General features: G+C 30.2%; 1 protein-coding gene across 2 annotated transcripts in view; it reads left to right on the top strand.

Annotated features, from left to right (window-relative positions):
• LOC106685554 (uncharacterized) overlaps window positions 1–19447 on the top strand; it is a 32547-nt gene that overhangs the window by 6096 nt on the left and 7004 nt on the right. Inside the window, exons 4-20 of one of the 2 annotated variants that reach the window (XM_014428307.3) lie at window positions 1088–1180; window positions 7263–8043; window positions 8982–9142; window positions 9223–9679; window positions 9757–9884; window positions 10523–10743; window positions 12767–12917; window positions 14293–14499; window positions 14628–14760; window positions 14857–14984; window positions 15589–15695; window positions 15829–16001; window positions 16074–16233; window positions 16309–16435; window positions 17149–17384; window positions 18376–18528; window positions 18635–18811. In XM_014428307.3, the coding sequence (XP_014283793.1) occupies window positions 1088–1180; window positions 7263–8043; window positions 8982–9142; window positions 9223–9679; window positions 9757–9884; window positions 10523–10743; window positions 12767–12917; window positions 14293–14499; window positions 14628–14760; window positions 14857–14984; window positions 15589–15695; window positions 15829–16001; window positions 16074–16233; window positions 16309–16435; window positions 17149–17384; window positions 18376–18528; window positions 18635–18811 (3593 nt within the window). Of the gene's footprint in view, window positions 1–1087; window positions 1181–7262; window positions 8044–8981; window positions 9143–9222; window positions 9680–9756; window positions 9885–10522; window positions 10744–12766; window positions 12918–14292; window positions 14500–14627; window positions 14761–14856; window positions 14985–15588; window positions 15696–15828; window positions 16002–16073; window positions 16234–16308; window positions 16436–17148; window positions 17385–18366; window positions 18529–18634; window positions 18812–19447 lie in introns of both variants that reach the window. The other variant, XM_014428306.3, reaches the window with a different exon arrangement.

Below are 19447 nucleotides of genomic sequence, written 5' to 3'. Positions count from 1 at the left end.
TTCTATTGTATAAATAGAACAAAAGACAAGTATATACGGAAACTAAATTAAGGATTTACAAATCTACGTTTCTCCTCATATTTACTCCTCGGGATCTCGAACATTGACTACGAAGCATAGAATCAAAATGCAAGAATCTGAAATGTGATACCTTAAAAAGATAGAAAGAAAAAACAGATATGACTGAATGACAGAAAATGTTGAAGAAAACTGTCAATTGAGGATTGGACAAGTTTTAAGAATGAGCAACAATTGTCATGCAAGGCATTGCGTATGAAGTGTAAGTTGATGGTGGAAGGCCCCGATGCACTTGAGATGAAGGAATACAAGAGTGCTCTGCTGAGAAAGGTTAGGACTGGAATTTGATCCAAATCCTGTAATTTGGTCCACGCTAAACAGAAAGGCACCTCATTGCATGTGATGATAAAAAAGGAATGATTATGATGATAATGTTAAGAATAAAAAAGAATAACACTAGGAACTTGGGGAATATAAACAGCCATAATCCATGGCAGGGGAAGGATACAGCCATATCGCAGGGAATTTGTTAGTCCTTATTTATTGGGACGTAGGGACAAATTAAAAAAAATTCTCAACAATTTTACCGGATTTCTCGGATGTCTGGAATAACTAAACTCTTGGAGTAATGTTTTGCCTCAGTTTGAAGTAGGTTCTCAAATTTCCCAATTTTTCGGGTTTTCAAATTATTTCGGTGAGAAGGAAATGACAACGAAGACCCTACGGAATGGGCCCCAAAGAGACCGAGAAATATGTATAAGAAGTTTTCTAGAGAAAATTCTTCTATGCCAGACGCTCTTATGCCATTATGTAGAACAGTTGGTCCAATATGTGATATTTTTCTTGATTAATTAAGTACACTGAAATATTCCAATTTGGTTTTAGTTAGTTATGAGTAACCAATTGCTTTTGGTTCTATTTTTTGGCATGTTTTGATAAGGGAACGTAACCAAACCTTTAACGGTTTAATCACACACGTCCAATCTTAAACAATTAATAATATTATAAAATGTAGTAAAATTCAGAAATATTGAAATATTTTATTGATATTATTTTTATTTACATTTAGATGGCAGCCCAGATACAGGAGGTCAGTGGCACAGTCACCACCATCACCAACACAATGGCTGGCAACATAACTATCAGCCACAAACCAATACACGTGAGAACTAACACTGAATTTTATTTTGATATTTATTTATATTTTATTATAATTCATTCTCGAAAAATATTGTTGTATAAAATACATTGCATATTTAATGAGAAAAAAATTAAAGATGTCAAATATCTTTAAATTATTCAGCACCACAATGGACCATCTACCAACTTATCCTAATCAGATAGGAGGGGGTCAAGTTTTCATTCTCTGGGACCAGTACGAAATAAAGTTCAACCCCCTTCCTCGCCAGGCCGAATTCGAACCGGCGTCGCTGGAGTTACTTGGTCATTAAACTAGCTTTAATTTGAGTGCTAATAGACATCTGTAAGTCAAATGGTTTTTGAGGTATAGATTTTTCAAAATAAATTTACTAACTATTGATCTTTCAGTACGTCCCATAAAAAAATTATATGAAATGTTGCTGTTTAAAAAGCTACAACTCGAAAACTATTGAACGTAAATAACTCTATTAGAGCTCATATTTTAGCAAATTTGCTTTCTTTAAATTACGTTCTCTTAGGTTTTTTTGTGTTATTCTTACTTTTTGAGATATAGACCTCCGAATGAAAAATTAGTTTTTTTATCGCTTTGAAACAGCCGCCATTTTTTAGTCCCCCTACCTATACTTGGCAGACTCATCAATTTTTACTATTAATTATACATAGTTCTCATTGAAGTAATCAAAAATTGAGATGAGATAACTGCCTTTTTTCTCCTCTTGGGCTCTTGTACTAATCCGTCTTAACCCTTAGATTCTGAATGTCCATTTTAGGTTTTACTTTAAATCCGATTGACCGTACTTTTAGAAGTACTCTAATCATTTTCTAATAAATCTAACATGATACTTAAATATTTTAATATATTTAAAAAATAAAATGAATTATTTTAAAAGAAAAAATTTAATTAAAGTCTACCATGAAAGGAGTTCACTGTGTTAGGCATGCACCTTACAATTTTTCTTTTCTTGTTTACAGAATGATTTTAGTACCTTTGACTCACAAGAGAAAATGTCTTTGAATTCCCAGTTAACATTTTTCCCGAAACTTCATTTGTCAGAGAGGAAATGATACATTTACGATTTTCGCTCTTGCTCTTGTAGGTAAACATGTTATTTACTGTTCAAAGAATGTCCTTGCTGATACTGTACCGGACGCAATTAATTTTTAAGAATTTCTTATCTCTATGGAATGAACATATATTTCCATTGCCCTGATAACGGTCCGAGAATTGAATCTTCTGTCCCCATCTTCCGACAATTCAGAAAACAGCGCTATCTTATATTCATGAGGTAATCAGTTTTATAATATGGTAGAGAGTTAGGATGATGAGGTAAGACGGTGGAAGCTCGATGCTGACCATGTCCCAAGAATAGCTTCTTGTCGAGAATCACCTACCTCTTCATGAGCTTTTGTGGAAATAATTTTTTTTAAAATTATAAACACCGAAAATATTTGAGGGGATGAATAAACCAAAAGAATAGGAGTTAACTTTAACACAAAACGTGTTTGTCACAAATGATCGATGTTTGTTCCGGAATGTTGGACTCTTCAGCCTTACGAAGGCCTGTAACTAGACATTTTATAAAAATCTTCAATAAAAAAGTTTCAATTTTCCTGATCATACTACATTCCATTAATTCTTTTCTTTTTTTTATCAAGATCTACCTCTCCTTTGGGCCTTTACCTCAATATATCTTATAATAGTTCGTTGGACTTCCTTGGCAAAGTGTGTACGCGATTCCAAACCAAGAGATTGGGCTCACGTGGCTGGGTTTCATTATAGTACAAGAGCCGGGAAGAAAAGAAGGCAGTTATCTCATCCCAATTTTTTATTACTTCAATAAAAACTATGTATAATTACTAGTCAAAATTGAGTCTGGCAAGTATAAGTAGGGGGATTAAAATATGGTGGCAGTTTCAAAACCTTAAAAAAACATTAATTTTTCATTCGGAGCTCTATATCTTAAAAACTACAAACAATACTAGAAAATCTAAGAGAACATTTTTTAAAGAAGAGTAAATTTTCTTAAATATTAGCCCTAAAAGAGCTATTTACATTCAATAGTTCTCGAGATATAGCTTTTTAAAAAGCAAAATTTCTTAAAAATCTACTGAAAGATTAGTAGTTAGTTAATTTATTTTGAGAAATCTATATCTCAGCAACTATGTGACGTACAGATGTCTATTAGCACTCAAATTAAAGCTAGTTTAATGGACTATAAAGAAGTTTATGAATTTACCTCCGTAAGAGTAGTAGTTTTCATAATATTTGCTAAAATAAATTGATTTATAGTTGTTCGGAGAATAAATTTGATTTATGAAAAACTTTATTTCAGAAAGAATTGGACGTACTAATATCTGCCAGCGCTCACATTAAAGCTTGCTAAATTTACTACAAAATAGTTAATAATATTTATCTTTGTAGGAGTAGTAGTTTTTATGATAATTGACGAAATAAAATCACAAAATGTTTATTTCTAGTTTTTGTATAAAATGTTGGATTTTTGAAATAATATATCTCTAGATCCATAAGACGCACATATGTCTGCCAACACTCAAAATAAAGGAAATTAAACTTACTATAAAGTAGTTTATGACACTTTTCTTCGTAGAGGTAGTAGTTTTTATGATATTCACATATGAATATAAATTTGGTAAATGAAAATTTGTCCGAACAACTATAAATCAATTTATTTTAGCAAATTTCATGTAAACTATTACTTCTACGAAGATAAACTTCATAAGCTACTTTATAGCTCATTAAACTAGCTTTAATTTGAGTACTGATAGACATCTTTACGTCAAATGGTTTTTGAGATATCAATTTTTCAAAATTCATTCACTAACTACTGATCTTTTAGTACGTCCCATACAACATTTTTATGAAATTTTGCTTTTTAAAAAGCTATATCTCGAGAACTATTTAACGTAAATAACTCTATTTTAGGGCTCATATTTTAGCAAATTTACTCTTCTTTAAATGACGAACTCTTATGTTTTCTTGTGTTGTTTCTACTTTTTAAGATACAGAGCTCCGAATGAAAAATTAGTTTTTTTTATCGCTTTGAAACAGTCTCTATTTTTTATTCCTCCTACCTATACTTGGCAGACTCATCAATTTTGACTATTAATTATACATAGTTTTCATTAAAGTAATAAAAAATTGGGGTGAGATAACTGCCTTTTTTCTCCTCTTGGGCTCTTGTACATTTTTATACAGTTAATTGTACGTTGGGTACAGATCATTGCTTATATACAGTTGTGATGTAAAATACGTACATCCCCTATATATTCTAGCTGGCTTAATAAAAATAACATTACGAATATTTTTTACGTACTTATTACAATTTAAATGGTAATAGAAAATAAACTTTTTATATGAGAAAGTAAATAGCAATAAATAGTTAAATTTAATTTTCTCATTTACCTTCAACCTGTTTGACATGTGCATAGATAAAATAAAAAGAAAGTTTAGTGAACCCGAAGGTATGATGCCTTAACCACCAATCCCAAATCCGCCATAATATAATCTACATTCCGATCTTTTTTGTCAGTCAGCAAAACTGGATTTCGGAAGCATGCAATATACATACATAAATCATACTCATACACACAAATAACACAATTTTATATAATTCTGTCATTGTATATAAGTTTAAGATTTTTTTGATTTAGATAAAAATAAATAAGATTTAATCTTTATTTTTTTATTTTAAAAAAATGAATAAAAAGTGTCAATATGTGGTGTAGCTTGGTGGGCACCTTAATGCTGGAGTTGAACCTTCTCTTATGCACCCCCCATTCCTGTCCAGCCCTTCTGGTCACTGCATCTGTTTCCCCATCCTTTTTCAGTTACCATCCTCTTTCCCCTACTTTGCCTTTCCATCTGTTTAGGAATTCCATGAAACTTGCATAATTTCCTTCCTTCACTAGTTTGAGAAATTCATCTTGGGTGATCCTGTATAGTCCAGTTTTCCTGGACAGCATGATCTTAGGGCCTGTTGCATGTTGGGACATTTCAGGTACTCTCTTGGACTCTGTGCAGTGGAGAAAACTTTGTCCAACTTCAAAGCCTCGGAGATTATTCATTGTTTTATTTATTTATTTTAATTTGTGGACCTATCGATTTGTGTGTTGTAACTTATTTATTCATTAAATTATTTTATTTTATTAGTACTATTATTTATTTATTGTTTTTTTAAAAACTTATTTATCCATTCAAGTGTTTCTTGTAACTGGCTTTTTATTATATTTTCCTTTGAATCTATGTGTTAGTCTTGTTCTCGTAGAATGTATTTACTTGTTTGTTTTTTGGTAAACTGATCTACTGCTGTGACTATTATTGATGGTCTGATCTCACATTGCCGTCTAATAGTGAATTTGTTTAGCGAGTCACTGGAGAGGATCTAGAAGGGTGAATTCGGGAGAGTGAATTTGTTGATCGGGTGAATTAAAAATTGTAAAATGGTGAAATTTAAGGAACAAAAAAGGGAAAGAAAAAAAGGAATGAATTGAAATATTTGTATTTGGTATATAGACTGAAATTAATTGTAAAAGGAAACTGTAGGGGAAAAAAAACTGTTTTATTTCTATTTTATTATACCATGTAATTATATGTAATTTATATATATCCGATTACGGATTGATTAGTATGCTGTGTATGTAGCAACCTGCTGTATTTAGGCAGCATAGATGAATAAAGTATTTCTCTCTGTCTTCAAAGCCTCTGAGCCATTAATTTTGTATTTTCTAATTCTGAATAGAATATATATTGTTCCTTGGGCCACCACAAGGTACAAGTAAACAATCAATCATGGCATCCTCTATAATTCAATCAACTTTCCTCTTTATTTTACAGGATTTGAGGTACATTAATTGTTAATGAATGGACTATAAAAATTACTTGAATTAAAGTGAGCAGAGAGGCTGTAATGATTTTTTTAATGTATTCTTACTTATTATTAAACACAGGTTATTGTTGTGGCACAAAAGTGCCATTTGTTTAAATATTTCCCAAGCTAAACTCATTGACCAAGGCACAAAGTCATGGTAGAATTACATTGATTGTACCTTGGGTCATTTGTTATTTATTAAACAAAAATTTTTGTCTATCATAATCTGAAGACAAAATATTTTTAAAATAACCAAAGTGTCTTCAAACCATGACTAATAATGCTGTGTTTTGTACTGGTAAAAATCATTGTTATTTCAGAAGCTGTGAAAGATTGAAAAAAAAAAAACTTACCTGAAGAACAGTTCTCAACTACTAAGTTACAGGCTGAATAAAATTATGTATCATATAATTTAACTTAACAATATCAGAATAAAAGTTAGAAAACTACCAGCTAGGATTGAAATGAGAATTATTGTTATTAAAATGTTAAAATATATACATTTATATTAATTTTAAAAATCAAAATAAAATGGAAAATATTAATATTACTTTCATCTACAAAAAAAATATCAATTTACCACATGCACGTGCATGCTTCTAATCTTAAATAGAAATCTTAGTTAACAATATACTATTCAAACATTAGGCAAATTGGTCCTAACTTTTTTAAAAGCTATAATCAAAGTCTTCTTCATATTTATGGCAATGGTAACAATTATTTATAATTTATTTAAAGATGGCAAATACATTTGTGAATAAATCAAAATGTACATTTAGTCTAGTTGTCTCTTAATTGGCTAAAAGAGATGAGATTTTGATATGTTAATAATTTATTCCCTTTAGGTATGCATATCTTTTCATTTGACAGAATGACAAACCCCTCCAAATCAGTTTTTGTATTTTCAATATTGTTGTATAATAATTTAGCATTGAATGAATTCTGCTCTTAACCAGAATGTAAATTTTATTTAACTTTTTGGTAGTTTTATATTTCTATATTTCTATTACAATATACTAAAAGAAGAAGGTGAGGGTATTGAAATGTAAAATATTATTAAAAGTTTCTTTTTAAGCTGTTGAAATTGGGGTTAGTCATTTTGTCAGCTTAAGGGCTCTTATATTAGTGATATTTATTGTATTTATAGTAGTCATAGATATTTGGTAAAAATTGTAATAATTTTGATTCTTCCAGACCAGCAGCCAATTGAAAAGAGCGCTAAGGCTTACCAACATGCAGGAGTTCAGCCTCCATCTTATAGAATGGAGCCACCTCCACCTCCAGTTTATTATCAGAATCCACAGTATAGTTTTCCAGCTGCACCAGCCCAACCTGTTCCATATCCAAGACCGTATTACCCAGAAAGATTCAATCAGCAACCTTTTACTCATCAATACTCACCTGGCGTATCCTCCTCATATCCACATAATGCGCCACCCCCGCCTGCTACTAGTTTTAATACCTATCAACCAGTTCAACCAAAGCAAGTTTACCATACAAAAACCCACACTCCGAGTGGTCCAGTTGTGAAAACTGAACCCAATTATTATCCCACTTATGCTCAACCACCACCCAATTATTCCCAAGGTTCTCCACAAGGACAGAGCTCATTTGTTTTCCCAGATCAAGCAAGCCCTGAAAAGAACTTGAATCCTAATTATAACCAAGGTTATTATGGCCCACAATACCCTGGTTCTGTAGAGCCAAAGCCTGTAATGCCGGCAATTTTTTACCCTCCTGTAAAACCTGTAGTTGAACCACAAAGCAACTACTCCTATCCTTCCAATATTGATTTGGACCCAAATAAGTCAGTTTACTACCCTGAGCTGTACTCAACTACTACTGAGGCATATGATACACCGAAGGATGTTTGTCCCGAAGGTTTCAGTGGTCTGACTGCTCATTCTGATTGTACCAAGTTTTTAAGTTGTTCTCATGGAAGAACTTTTGTTATGGACTGTAGTCCAGGAACAAGGTATTGTATATTTCTTTTTTTTTTTTTGTAATTATTCTGATATATTATTAAAATACATACACACATAAATGAGGAATCTATCATAAGTTAATATATTCACTTCTGAAAAGTAAAGGTTTGTTTCACAAATTAAAATTCTATATCAAAAAATAATTCAGTTTTTTTTTCGAAATTTAAATTTAACTCTGCCAGACATTTGTGTTACAAATCAATCTGTAGTGTTAAATTTTCAACAAAAAATTAGCATATTTAGGTAGGATGCTCTTTAATTTTTAAATAACTTTCAAAAGTGAATATAATGACTTTCTAGAAAACTCCTCATATTTATTTTGTGTTCTTTTAAATTATTTCATTTTTATTTAATAATCAGATGTCTTTTGAAGAAGTAACCTAGGTCCCATCCAAGCACTGTCCTCACTACGTATTCTGATTACACACTTGCTCTTTGATTATGACTTCTTTAATAATCAAACACCACTTATTTAGCTCATGAACACTCAAAACACAAATCCCTCACCTCCAAGATACATACATGCATGTTTATTTTTATCCTGATACTTTGTTCATATAGATTTCACCTTTTGGGTTTGCAAAAAATTCTTCTACAATTAGTTAATGCTTATTATTTTTCCACAGATAAAATTATCCACCATATTGCAGACCCATTATAGACAATTGTTGTTTCATTATAAACACCATATCCACAAAAACCCTCTAGTTTTATTCTTGCTTCCAATTTGTTCTCAATAATTGTGTGAGGCATCTGTAAAGAAAATGGTTTTGTTATAAAAGTTATTAGAGTGCTACCAATGTATTTTTCTGTTTCTGCACAAGCCATCTAATATAATGCATAATAACTGGATGATAAATTTCAAATTATAATGAGATACAATTGTTTTATTTAATATAGTCATCAATTTATGTTTAATTTAATTCAGATTCAATCCTGAACTTTTGATATGTGACCATATAAATCAAGTCAGATGTAATACTAACAATAAAAAAAGTGTAATCCATGAGGGCGAAAATTTACAGCCTGCAGAAACAATGCCTGAAGTACATATTTACCGTTCTGCAACATTACCATCTGAAAGCGTTGGTAATTATTGTAACTCTAGTTCTAAAATAAGTTAATGTTTTTGTTCCAAATATTGATGTGATATATTTTCCACTTAATAGAGCCTGTTGACGCAGCAATAATTGATGCTGTAGAAAATATCACAGATATGTTAATTAACTATAATAAATCTGTGGAATCAACCAGTACAGTTCCCACAACAACAACAACTAAATTACCAACTACAACAGCAAAACCAGTTCAAACCTTGTCAATTGTACCTAAAATTAGGATCGAATCTTCACCTAAAGAAAATATCATCACAGATAAAAAGAATGTGAAGACTCAAAAACAATCTTTCAATCCAGAAATTCCTTCTGCTCCAAAAGCTAGGCTGATTTCTAAAAGAAATTCCACACTCGACAAACAAATTATACGCTTGCGAGGAAGCCCATCACAGTTTGAAGGTTTTGTGGAAATGCAGTTATCCACTGGATCGTGGGGTGTTGTTTGTGATAAACGAAATGACTGGAAAATTGAAGAAGCTCATGTTGTTTGTAGAAGTTTGGGGTTTCCAAGGTAATTAATCTATTCATAACCATATTATATAATTAAGATTAAATAATCAATAATATCATATTTTTTTCTGTTTTAAGAGGTGCCGAGCTTAGCTGGCAAGGTTTACCCGCTGATGTAAAAAATATCACTTCGAGCATTCTTGCTACTGATGTTGTTGTTTGTACCGGCTCAGAAGATTCTCTGCTCGATTGTACATTATCTGTTGGTGAGTATTAATAATCAAATCAACCTAAAAATTTATCACTTTTTTTGTTTCTATTATTTAAAGTGAGTATTATTTTTTATTCTTATGATATCAAGTATTTTTTTAAATTATTCACCACTTTTGTGATGAATTATCTTATTTTAAATGCAATGTCAGTTTCAATGCAGATTAAAATATCATTTGTGTTATTAAAAACTAAAATTTAACTTTTTCAGATAAGTAATGTATTTTTTTTTTTCAATCAGCATAGAAATTAGCTTTACTAGTTTATAGTTTATTACACAGTAAGAGAGGGTTAATTTTTACTTTGTTGCACACTCAAAGAATAAGCCTCAATCTTACCATTCCTTGGAATAGGTTGGATAATGTTCTCTTTCTACTATGGCTAAGAATAAATGAGGTAGTTTAATATAATAAACAATCTGTAGTAAAGTAACTATCTGATGTATTACTATATTTTACCACTAAATCAACTTTAACAATTAATAAAGAAGTGTTAAAAAGTACTTTTAAAAACTATTTTTATTTTTTTGTTAATATTCTTTCCACCAAATGTTTTTAATAAAAAAAAATCATTCCAATTATTTAGAATATTATGTAATGTTGCTGTTTCCATTTTAAATAAACTTTCTCTATAGGTGATGGATGTGATCCGACCAAAGATGGAGTCTGGGTACGTTGTTATAGCCATGGTTTGTCAAGATGCTATCCTGGAGAAATGTCCCTTGGTGATCGATGTTATTCTATTGTAACACCAAGTGAAGAAACCCCTACTGAAAATCTTGTCGGTTTTACACAAGGAGAAGCTCTTTCTTATTGTCAGAAAAAAGGAGGTCATCTTGTTGACATAACATCACAGGTAGTTTTAAAAAATATATATAAAACAATTGTTCATGATAATATAAATATAGTACAATGAAATTTAAGAAAAAAGTAATATTTAATTTGTTCTTATTATGTGACAAACTCCTGTACTGAAAAGGTCCAATTTTAAAATATAGATCTTGAGTAACATATACTTTTCCATAAGAATTTTTCATTGAAATAAACTCTACATTTTTTCCCTTTTTTATATATATAAAATACATAAATATCAAAAATTTTAGATAGTGAAAAAACACAAAATATAAAATAAAAAAAATAAAAGAAGCTATTTACATTACAAATAAGGTAGTAAATTTAAAAACTATATTATAGATACTATAATAATAAAATACTATCCCTGGACACAGGGAGCAACTAGTGTCTGTGATAAAGTAAAATTTGTTTGTAATAGGTAATATATTCTGAATTTAAATTAATAATAATTTAAAAATATATGTGCAATTATATTTATTTTTTATTGTTGCATTGTTGAAAACTGTGGAGAATTCTAAAGATGGAGGAGTACTCTGATTTTTTATAAAGAAAAAAGAAAAAAAAATTGGAGTTCATATTATTATAAAAATCTTATGGAAATTATGTATCACTCAAGATTTCTATCATCAATTTGTTCTGATTTATAGAGCTAGTCAAATAAAATGTCTTGTTTAGTTTTTATTTAACCATAATATGATTTTTGCACCTAATCTTATATATTCTAATTTTTTAAAATAGGCTCATGACAAAGATCTCATAGTTTACATAAAACAGTCATTATGTTGATAAAATCAACCCATATGCCTTCTGTAAACAACATTGGGAAATTAAAGACCATGATTGTGACTGTCTCACTAACACAAACAATATAAAAATATTTTGCTGTAAAAAATTAAATATTGTAGACAAATATAAATACCTAGGTGTTACTGTGGATAATGCCTTTTCTTGGGAACCACACATAGTAAATGTTTTAAAGAGGTTAAGAGTATGCTCTTATAAAATTTATTACCTCCTATTTGTACTTAACAGAGAAGCTTTAATAACGGTCTACAAAGCATTATTTGAATCAGTATTTAGATATTGGATCGAATGTTATGGTACCAGTGCTAATAGCCATTTATCAAAACTTGCAAAAATCGAACATTAAGAACAATAACGCACCGCAATAATAAAGTAGAAGATCTTAAAATTGTTGGTACTTTACAACCTAAACTACTTTATTTTTACAGAATTATCTTAAAATTTATAGATAATAATTTGTTTAGAAAAGAAATATATATCTAAAGAATGTTAGAAAAAAAATTAAATTTATGGAACCATCCTATAATAACAAATTTCATAAACGTACCTTAAACTATATGGTAGCATATATATTCAATCCCTCACCAGAAGAACTAATAAATAAACCACGAAGAAAACTAAAAAAGAAACATTTAATTAGGTACTATCTTACTTCTATGATTCCTAATAACTGATTTTGATACACCAAATGACCAAATATCTGCCTGTATGTTTTTTTAACTCCACATAATTATTCATTATATTACAATTAGAATTAGCTATATATGAGTGTGCTTAGGTGTGGATATTATTTATTTAGATACTATTGGATCCTTATTTTTATCATATCCTGTAACATTTTGTTTTATTCTCATTATTATATTAATTCACTAATTATGAATTTGCAGCTTTATTATTCATTTCAAAGTCCTTTCAGTTATTTTTATTATTATTATTTTATTTTTATTTTTTACTTTATTTTCATTTTAGTCGTTGTATCACTTGAGATCAATTCATATTGTACTTATATAGCTTAAAAATTGTATAGTCTCCACAATGCACTAATAGTCAAAATTGTAATAATTACATTTCACTTATGTCTAGCATTTTTATGTATTATTTTGGCACCGACCGATAAATGTTATCATCTGGTTGGACCATAGTGGATGTAACTTTTCATATGAATAAAATGAAAAAAAAAATCATATCTATTAATAATATTTTTTTTTAATTTGTTAAAGGTGGAAAATGATTTTGTATCTGAATGGCTAATCAGGCAGAATGTAGATGGTAATATCATGACTTCTGGTGTTGGTATGTCCCTGATGGGAGGCTCGATTTGGATTTGGGAAGGCAGTGAAAGCACATTCACTTATCACAACTGGTGGCCAGGTAATAATGAGTACTTTAATATTAGTATTTGGATTATAAGCCTTATCTTACTTTTGATTGTTTTAGCAGTAGAGAGAGCCATTGTTGAAATGTATTAGTTGTTTATTTTTTTTTTGTCTCATATAAAATATCATTTTATCTGCTCATTGAAAATAACCAATCTTTTGTTGATTTTTTTCATAATTCTCACTGTGATGCAAGAAAAGTTTTCATTCAACCATGATAGTTGGAAAATGCTTAACCATTTATAAAAGACTCAACTAAGTATCATGTATGCAGTGATGCTATGTACATCACAGATATAGCCATCTCATTATAAGGCTCTTTTATGATAAGGTCTCTCATTATACTTTGACTACTGTTGTACAGTGTATAGGGGTGTCTTGGGAAAGCTTGAGGCTAAACTAAAATGTTTAATTAATTGTTTTGTATGATTCATGTTCGGCATCCCTAGAAACACCTTTTTTTTTCTTCTTTTTTTAATTATTTAAGTGTTTCAACCACTAGGACCACTGGATTTACAAATTAAATTATAATTGACATGTTCGCAAAGTTACAATTACAAAGTGAGAATGTTACAAATTTACAATTACAATTATAATTTACATTTTATAAAGTTACAATTAGAACTGATGTAGTGAGTAAATTACTATATTAAATTATGCATCCATTTTACATGCTGGAATTTGAGTTAGACTATGTATGATCATAGATATTAATTATTTTTAAAAAGTGAAAAAGTTTTTATATTGTTGTGGGGTCTTTTCCTCATCATCTCCTGTAAATCTTAATAGAATCGGTATGATTGGCGAGCAATACACTCAGTAAAAATGTGCCTAACAGTGAGATTGTTTCCGCAGTAGCGACACATAACAGGAACACCTTTATTTCCTGGTATTATGAAGAGTTGAAGTGGTTCTATCATTCCTACCATCCTAAGCATTTCTTGGCATCCTTCCTCTTCCAAGTTATCCATTTTTTTTTCTCCAAATTTAATATTAGAAGCTACATTTTGATTTAATTATTAATTTTTTTGTTTGTTGGTTTTTTAAAATTTCTACTCTCTATTATTATACTATTTTTTTGCCTTATTGTGGAGTAAATGGATGCTCAGACATTAATTTAAAAATTTGTAAATATCGACTTTAAACATTATCATCTCTTCATTGTAAATTACATTTTTTTTTTAAATTTATTATTAGAAGTCACATTTTGATTTAATATTTATTATTTTATTTGTTGATTGTTTTTCTTTCTACTCTAAGATACTAAAACTTAATTTTTATTCTCTTTATTATTTTTCTGTAGAGATTTGTCCCAGAATAAAAAAAGAATTTTATTATTATTTCTATAAACCTCTTTTAATGTTTTTCAGGCTGGAGTGGTGCTAAGTCTATACCACCTCAAACCTACACCGGTCGTGCACTCTGTATCATTTTGAGAAGGTATTTCCCTTGCAAGGACTCTAAAGGTTCAGAAGATAGACTCTGTGATGCACAATACTATTATTGGGACGTGGAGGATTGTGATGCTATGCCCACTAGTCTTCCATATGTTTGTGAAAGAGCAGCTAATAAAATTGGTAATAGTTATCTCTTATCTTTATTTTTTTTTTGTATCTCGATGAATTCCCTGGTCCTTTTTCATCAAGTCTTGTGCTAACTCAATGAACCAAGCTGGTTATTAGTAATATATATTTTTTTACCTCAGGCTGTGTTATGGGTACCGGTACTGGTTACAAGGGTGGTGCAAATGTCACTAAAGCAGGAAATATCTGTCTTTCATGGGACCACAAAGATGTCCTTCAGGAATTGAAATATAGGATTTCAGAGGCAGATAGAAAGTACGCTATTTCTAATTTTCTCTCTTATGATTTTTATTTATTATATTTTCTCAGAATAATTTATTAAAAACAGCTCTTGCATTTTCATAATTGTAGAGTAAGTTTATCAGGGCATAACTACTGCCGTAATGTTGCGGGTAAAGAAACTCATCCATGGTGCTATGTAAGAGATACTAATTCGCTTGTGAAGAAAGAGCTATGCGATATTCCTATTTGTGCCGAAGGTATGTTACGTTATAATAATACCATGACAGATGGTTATTCATACAACTAATTTGATAAAGTCATTGCAGTTATTAATTACTACATTAACAATAGTACATTATTTTCAAGGTGATCATTTAATTATTAGTAAAATATATAAATAAATTTATAGAATAATACATGATGTATGAATAAAATATAATTTAACCTACTTTAAAAGTTTACATAACTAGAAAATCTTTGGAGCATTACAGGTTATATATTGGTATCACCAAAGATCATTTTCAACACTTTCCTTAACTTCTGCTGTTGATTTACAGCTAATTTACCTTTTAATGATTTTTTCAACCCAACAACTTTTCATATTCAGGACTGCTACGCTATAATATCAATTTATTATTTCTTTATTCTTCTCCTAAAATTAGGACCCACATTTTGTATCTATAAAGAAAATGAAGATCATCCGAAAACATCCTTGTAATTATAAGACAAAAAAAAAATGTTACTTCATTTCATTTCCTTAATAATTAGCTATTCTAAAATAAAAGGTATGAATAAGATTAAATTTACTTCATATGTCTTCATGAATAATTCTTATTTAAATATTAAAATTAACATTTTTAGCAAGCCTAGAAAAGTCTGCAAGATATTTTCAATGCCCTCCCAACTATTTTGCTTGTGGACTCAGTGGAAAATGTATTCCGTCATCTCAAGTTTGTGATGGTCAGTCTGTAAGTAAATTATCTATAATAGATTGATTTTTTTTTCATTTTGCTATTTAATTGAAATTATAGTGAAATACTTTTTAGAACTTGAATCAATATCAGTTTTCTTTAATTTTTTATCCTTTGAATTTGTTTTCAGGACTGTTCTGACTCTGAAGATGAAAATAACTGCCAAATTATTTCATCTCAATTTTCCATTTTCGAGAACTCGAAACTTATCGTATCAGATGTTGAAGTATTCATCAAAACACCTCTCAATGCTTGTGCTCAAAGATGTCTAGAACTGGTCAACTGTAGATCGTTTTCTTACCTGTGAGTGATTTTTGATGTTTTTATTCTGCAATATTTGTTTCCAAGGAGTTTTAATACTTTAATTTAATTTAGAGTCGATCAAGAAGAATGTGTTTTAAGTGAAAGTAACATTGGATTATCAGGTAATAGAACTCATGCTCCCGGTTGGGATTATTACGAAGTGAAATCAAAATCAATTCAATGTAAAAACTCATTTGTTTGCGGTAATGGAAAATGCATTGCACAAGAAACAGTGAGTAGTTTCTCTTTTTACAGTAACTTTATTTTTGTAGAACTTTTCTTCTTAATACATTATTTTTTATAATAGGTTTGTAATGGGAGAGACGATTGTGGAGATCGCTCTGATGAAGGCGACTGCACATGGTTAAAACAGAAAATTCAAATAAAATTGACCGGTGGCACTAAGCCAAATGAAGGCACTATTGAAGTTAAAGGTATGAATTTATAATCTTTATTATTTGTTTGGTCTGTTTTAATTTTCTTTATATATAAAGTAAGAGAGTGAAGATGCTCAGTGAATAAGACACTGTGCCTCTCATGGGTCCAGGTTCATATCTGGGTTCGGCAGATAGTTATTAATTCTATTTAATTAGCTTTGGATCAATCCTGTGGATTCAGGAGCCTTTCTAGAATACACTGCATAGCCTCCATAAACTGGGAATCCTTAGTTGGGGGAAGAACCTGATGTTTGAGCGTGATCCTGGACTGTTTGTGACCGAGGGAGTTGAGGTGTTGGTCTTAGTAACCTCAGAACTGTAGTAGTGCGGATTCCGGCCTGGGAGATTGACTTATATTTTGTAGTAGTCCCACAGAATAATAACTTGGTCCTCCCACCATGGTTAGAATAAAATACATTTTAATAATAGGTTGGCTACCTCTAGATAAAATCTTTCCTCTCTTAACCCCCTCCCGTTCTGTATGTCAGAATGAACAGGCAGAGGGTAATAAGAAAAAAAAAGGTTGAACATGATCTTGACCAAACCATCTCCTTCCCACAACTGCTGATCCAGAAAAAGTACTTCCTTACTGAGTGCTAAACCCAAGTACTGACAACAGCTGCTAGTACTTATATAAATTTTATCTTATTTTATTTAAAGTCCGAAATAATTAATGTTTTCTCAATCTTCATTTTGTTTTATTTTAATAGCGCATGACAAGTGGGGCTTGGTGTGTGATGATGAATTTGAGCCAAAAGATGGAGATGTTGTTTGTCGTCACCTAGGATTTCCCCTCGGTGCTTTGGAAATAAAAAAGCATTCATTTTTCAACACCAATCACAATATGAGTTTTATAATAGACAATCTCCATTGTTTGGGAAATGAAACATCCATTGCTGACTGTTTCCACAATGGATGGGGTATTCACGACTGCAAAGCTGAAGAGGTAAGAATTTATTATTGACTTTAAACCACTCATTTGAACTCTAAAGTTTGTTTTTATTCATAAACCACAAACGTATATCTAGTTGGAAATGATGAGTACGATTATTGTTGTTGGAAAGTTATTTATGACAACGATGTAACTTGATCTTCCAACCAATTTTCATGAGTAAACTGATTATTCTTTTTTTTTTTTAACAAGTGATAGTAATAAGTGGTATAAACAAAGATCTAAGTGTTAATTTTTACTGAACAATACAATTGTGTATTTGTTTTGTAATGTATATTATTAAATTTCATTTAAGTTATGTCTCAAACAATTTTCACTATTAACAATATTTTTAATGTTTGGTATTAAATTACATCTAATTAAATTTTTAATTAATTTCAATGGTTTTTAAAATAGTAAGGGTGATTCCCCTTATATTTTTTTTTAAATACAAAATTCTACTTATTTTTTATAAAATTTATACTATTTTAAAAGTTGAACATTTGCCTAATATTCTCAACAATCACTGCTTCATTTGATAGATTTTTGAGCACAATGTGGTAGCTTTTGTCCCACTGTGTCATTGGGAAAGTGTTTAACCTCATTTTTCAATTCCTTGTCACTGCTGAACTGCCATTTGGCCAAATATTCTCACTTGTTGTCAATTCCAGACTGCATTTAGGGTGTATTATTATGAAAACGTTCCACACCTATTGTCCTAGGAACTATTGTCTAATAAAATAAAAAAACAAAACCCCTTTTTTGATCCTAAAACTCAGTTGCCATAACTTTATTGACAAACTTTGTTTCTTAATATTATGGCAAACCTTTTTGGCTGCTACTCCTTTATCTCATCTGCCTGACTACCTTGCTATAGTCCATATAATTTACATTACAGACACAAATTACCTCTATAAATGAAATGCTTTAATTTAAACTGTATTGTTGGGAAATGTAGATAAACCATATTAAGTATAATATAATTGATTTTATTAAGTGTTTGAAGGCTGCCGGAGTTGTTTGCAAAATTGCTAAAAGTGAATGCAGTTTCAACTATTGGCAGTGTGAAAAGACTGCCGAGTGCATACCTCTAGCTTTCCTTTGCGACAATGTCAAGGACTGCAAAGATCATAGTGACGAAGATCCAAAAAAATGTGAAGTAAGTTATCAATTATTTATAAAGAATCGCATATTTATTAATTGCTTCTTATGATAAGAGAAAAATATTTATTTTATTACTTTCACATTTTTTTTAAAACCTAAAGTCACCAATAGAAGTGCGCTTGGTCGGAACAGGAGGTGTGAGTAAAAGCAGTAAAGCGAATGAAGGAAGAGTCGAAGTGAGAAGGTTTGGTGTTTGGGGAACCATATGTGATGACGATTTTGGTGTTCAAGAAGCAAAAGTGGTTTGCTCAGCTCTTGGATTTAGTGGAAATGGCCAGGTAGTATTTTATGCAATTATATTTTTAACTGATTTTTTAGCATTATTATAGCCGTACATATTTAACATCTATTAAGAATGTTGTGATAGAGTTTAACCTGAACAACTGGGATCTCAAGGGACCAAGGATTTTCGATCATTTAAAGAATATTTTCATTTACCCAGTTTTAAAAATAGGCAGGTTTAAAATGATAGTTATCTAATTTATAGAGGTTCTTGACAGTTGTCCTAACAGAAGTCAAAATGTACCTTATTTCATTTATAGAAGTAAAAATCTTAATTAAAAAAATCCATATTTTATGTTTTATGTGTATGTAATTTTATTTTTTTAAATAATACAAAGCTTATGGCTAAAAAAAAACCTGTATTATTTTACTTCTCAAAACATTTTTGCAAAGGTTTCTAATGCTTTTTCAGTGTCATGCTTAAACACCCTTTTAACATCTCTTAATAGCTCTTCCCTTCTTTTTCTATTTATGAAGAGATGATCCTCAAAAGTCAGTTGCTGATCATTTTTGTTGCTACTGTAAGTGGTAATAATCTGATCCTACTCTATAAGTGCACAGTTTTCTTCTTGTAAGAAAACATTCCTCATAAGAAAAAATCCTCATAACAACATAAGAAAAAATTCCTCCAG

The sequence above is a fragment of the Halyomorpha halys genome, unplaced genomic scaffold (genome assembly GCF_000696795.3).
Source record: "Halyomorpha halys isolate HHAL.00 unplaced genomic scaffold, Hhal_1.1 Scaffold710.1, whole genome shotgun sequence".
Classification (NCBI taxonomy): Eukaryota; Metazoa; Arthropoda; class Insecta; order Hemiptera; family Pentatomidae; genus Halyomorpha; species Halyomorpha halys.
This window is presented reverse-complemented; position numbering and strand designations above follow the sequence as displayed.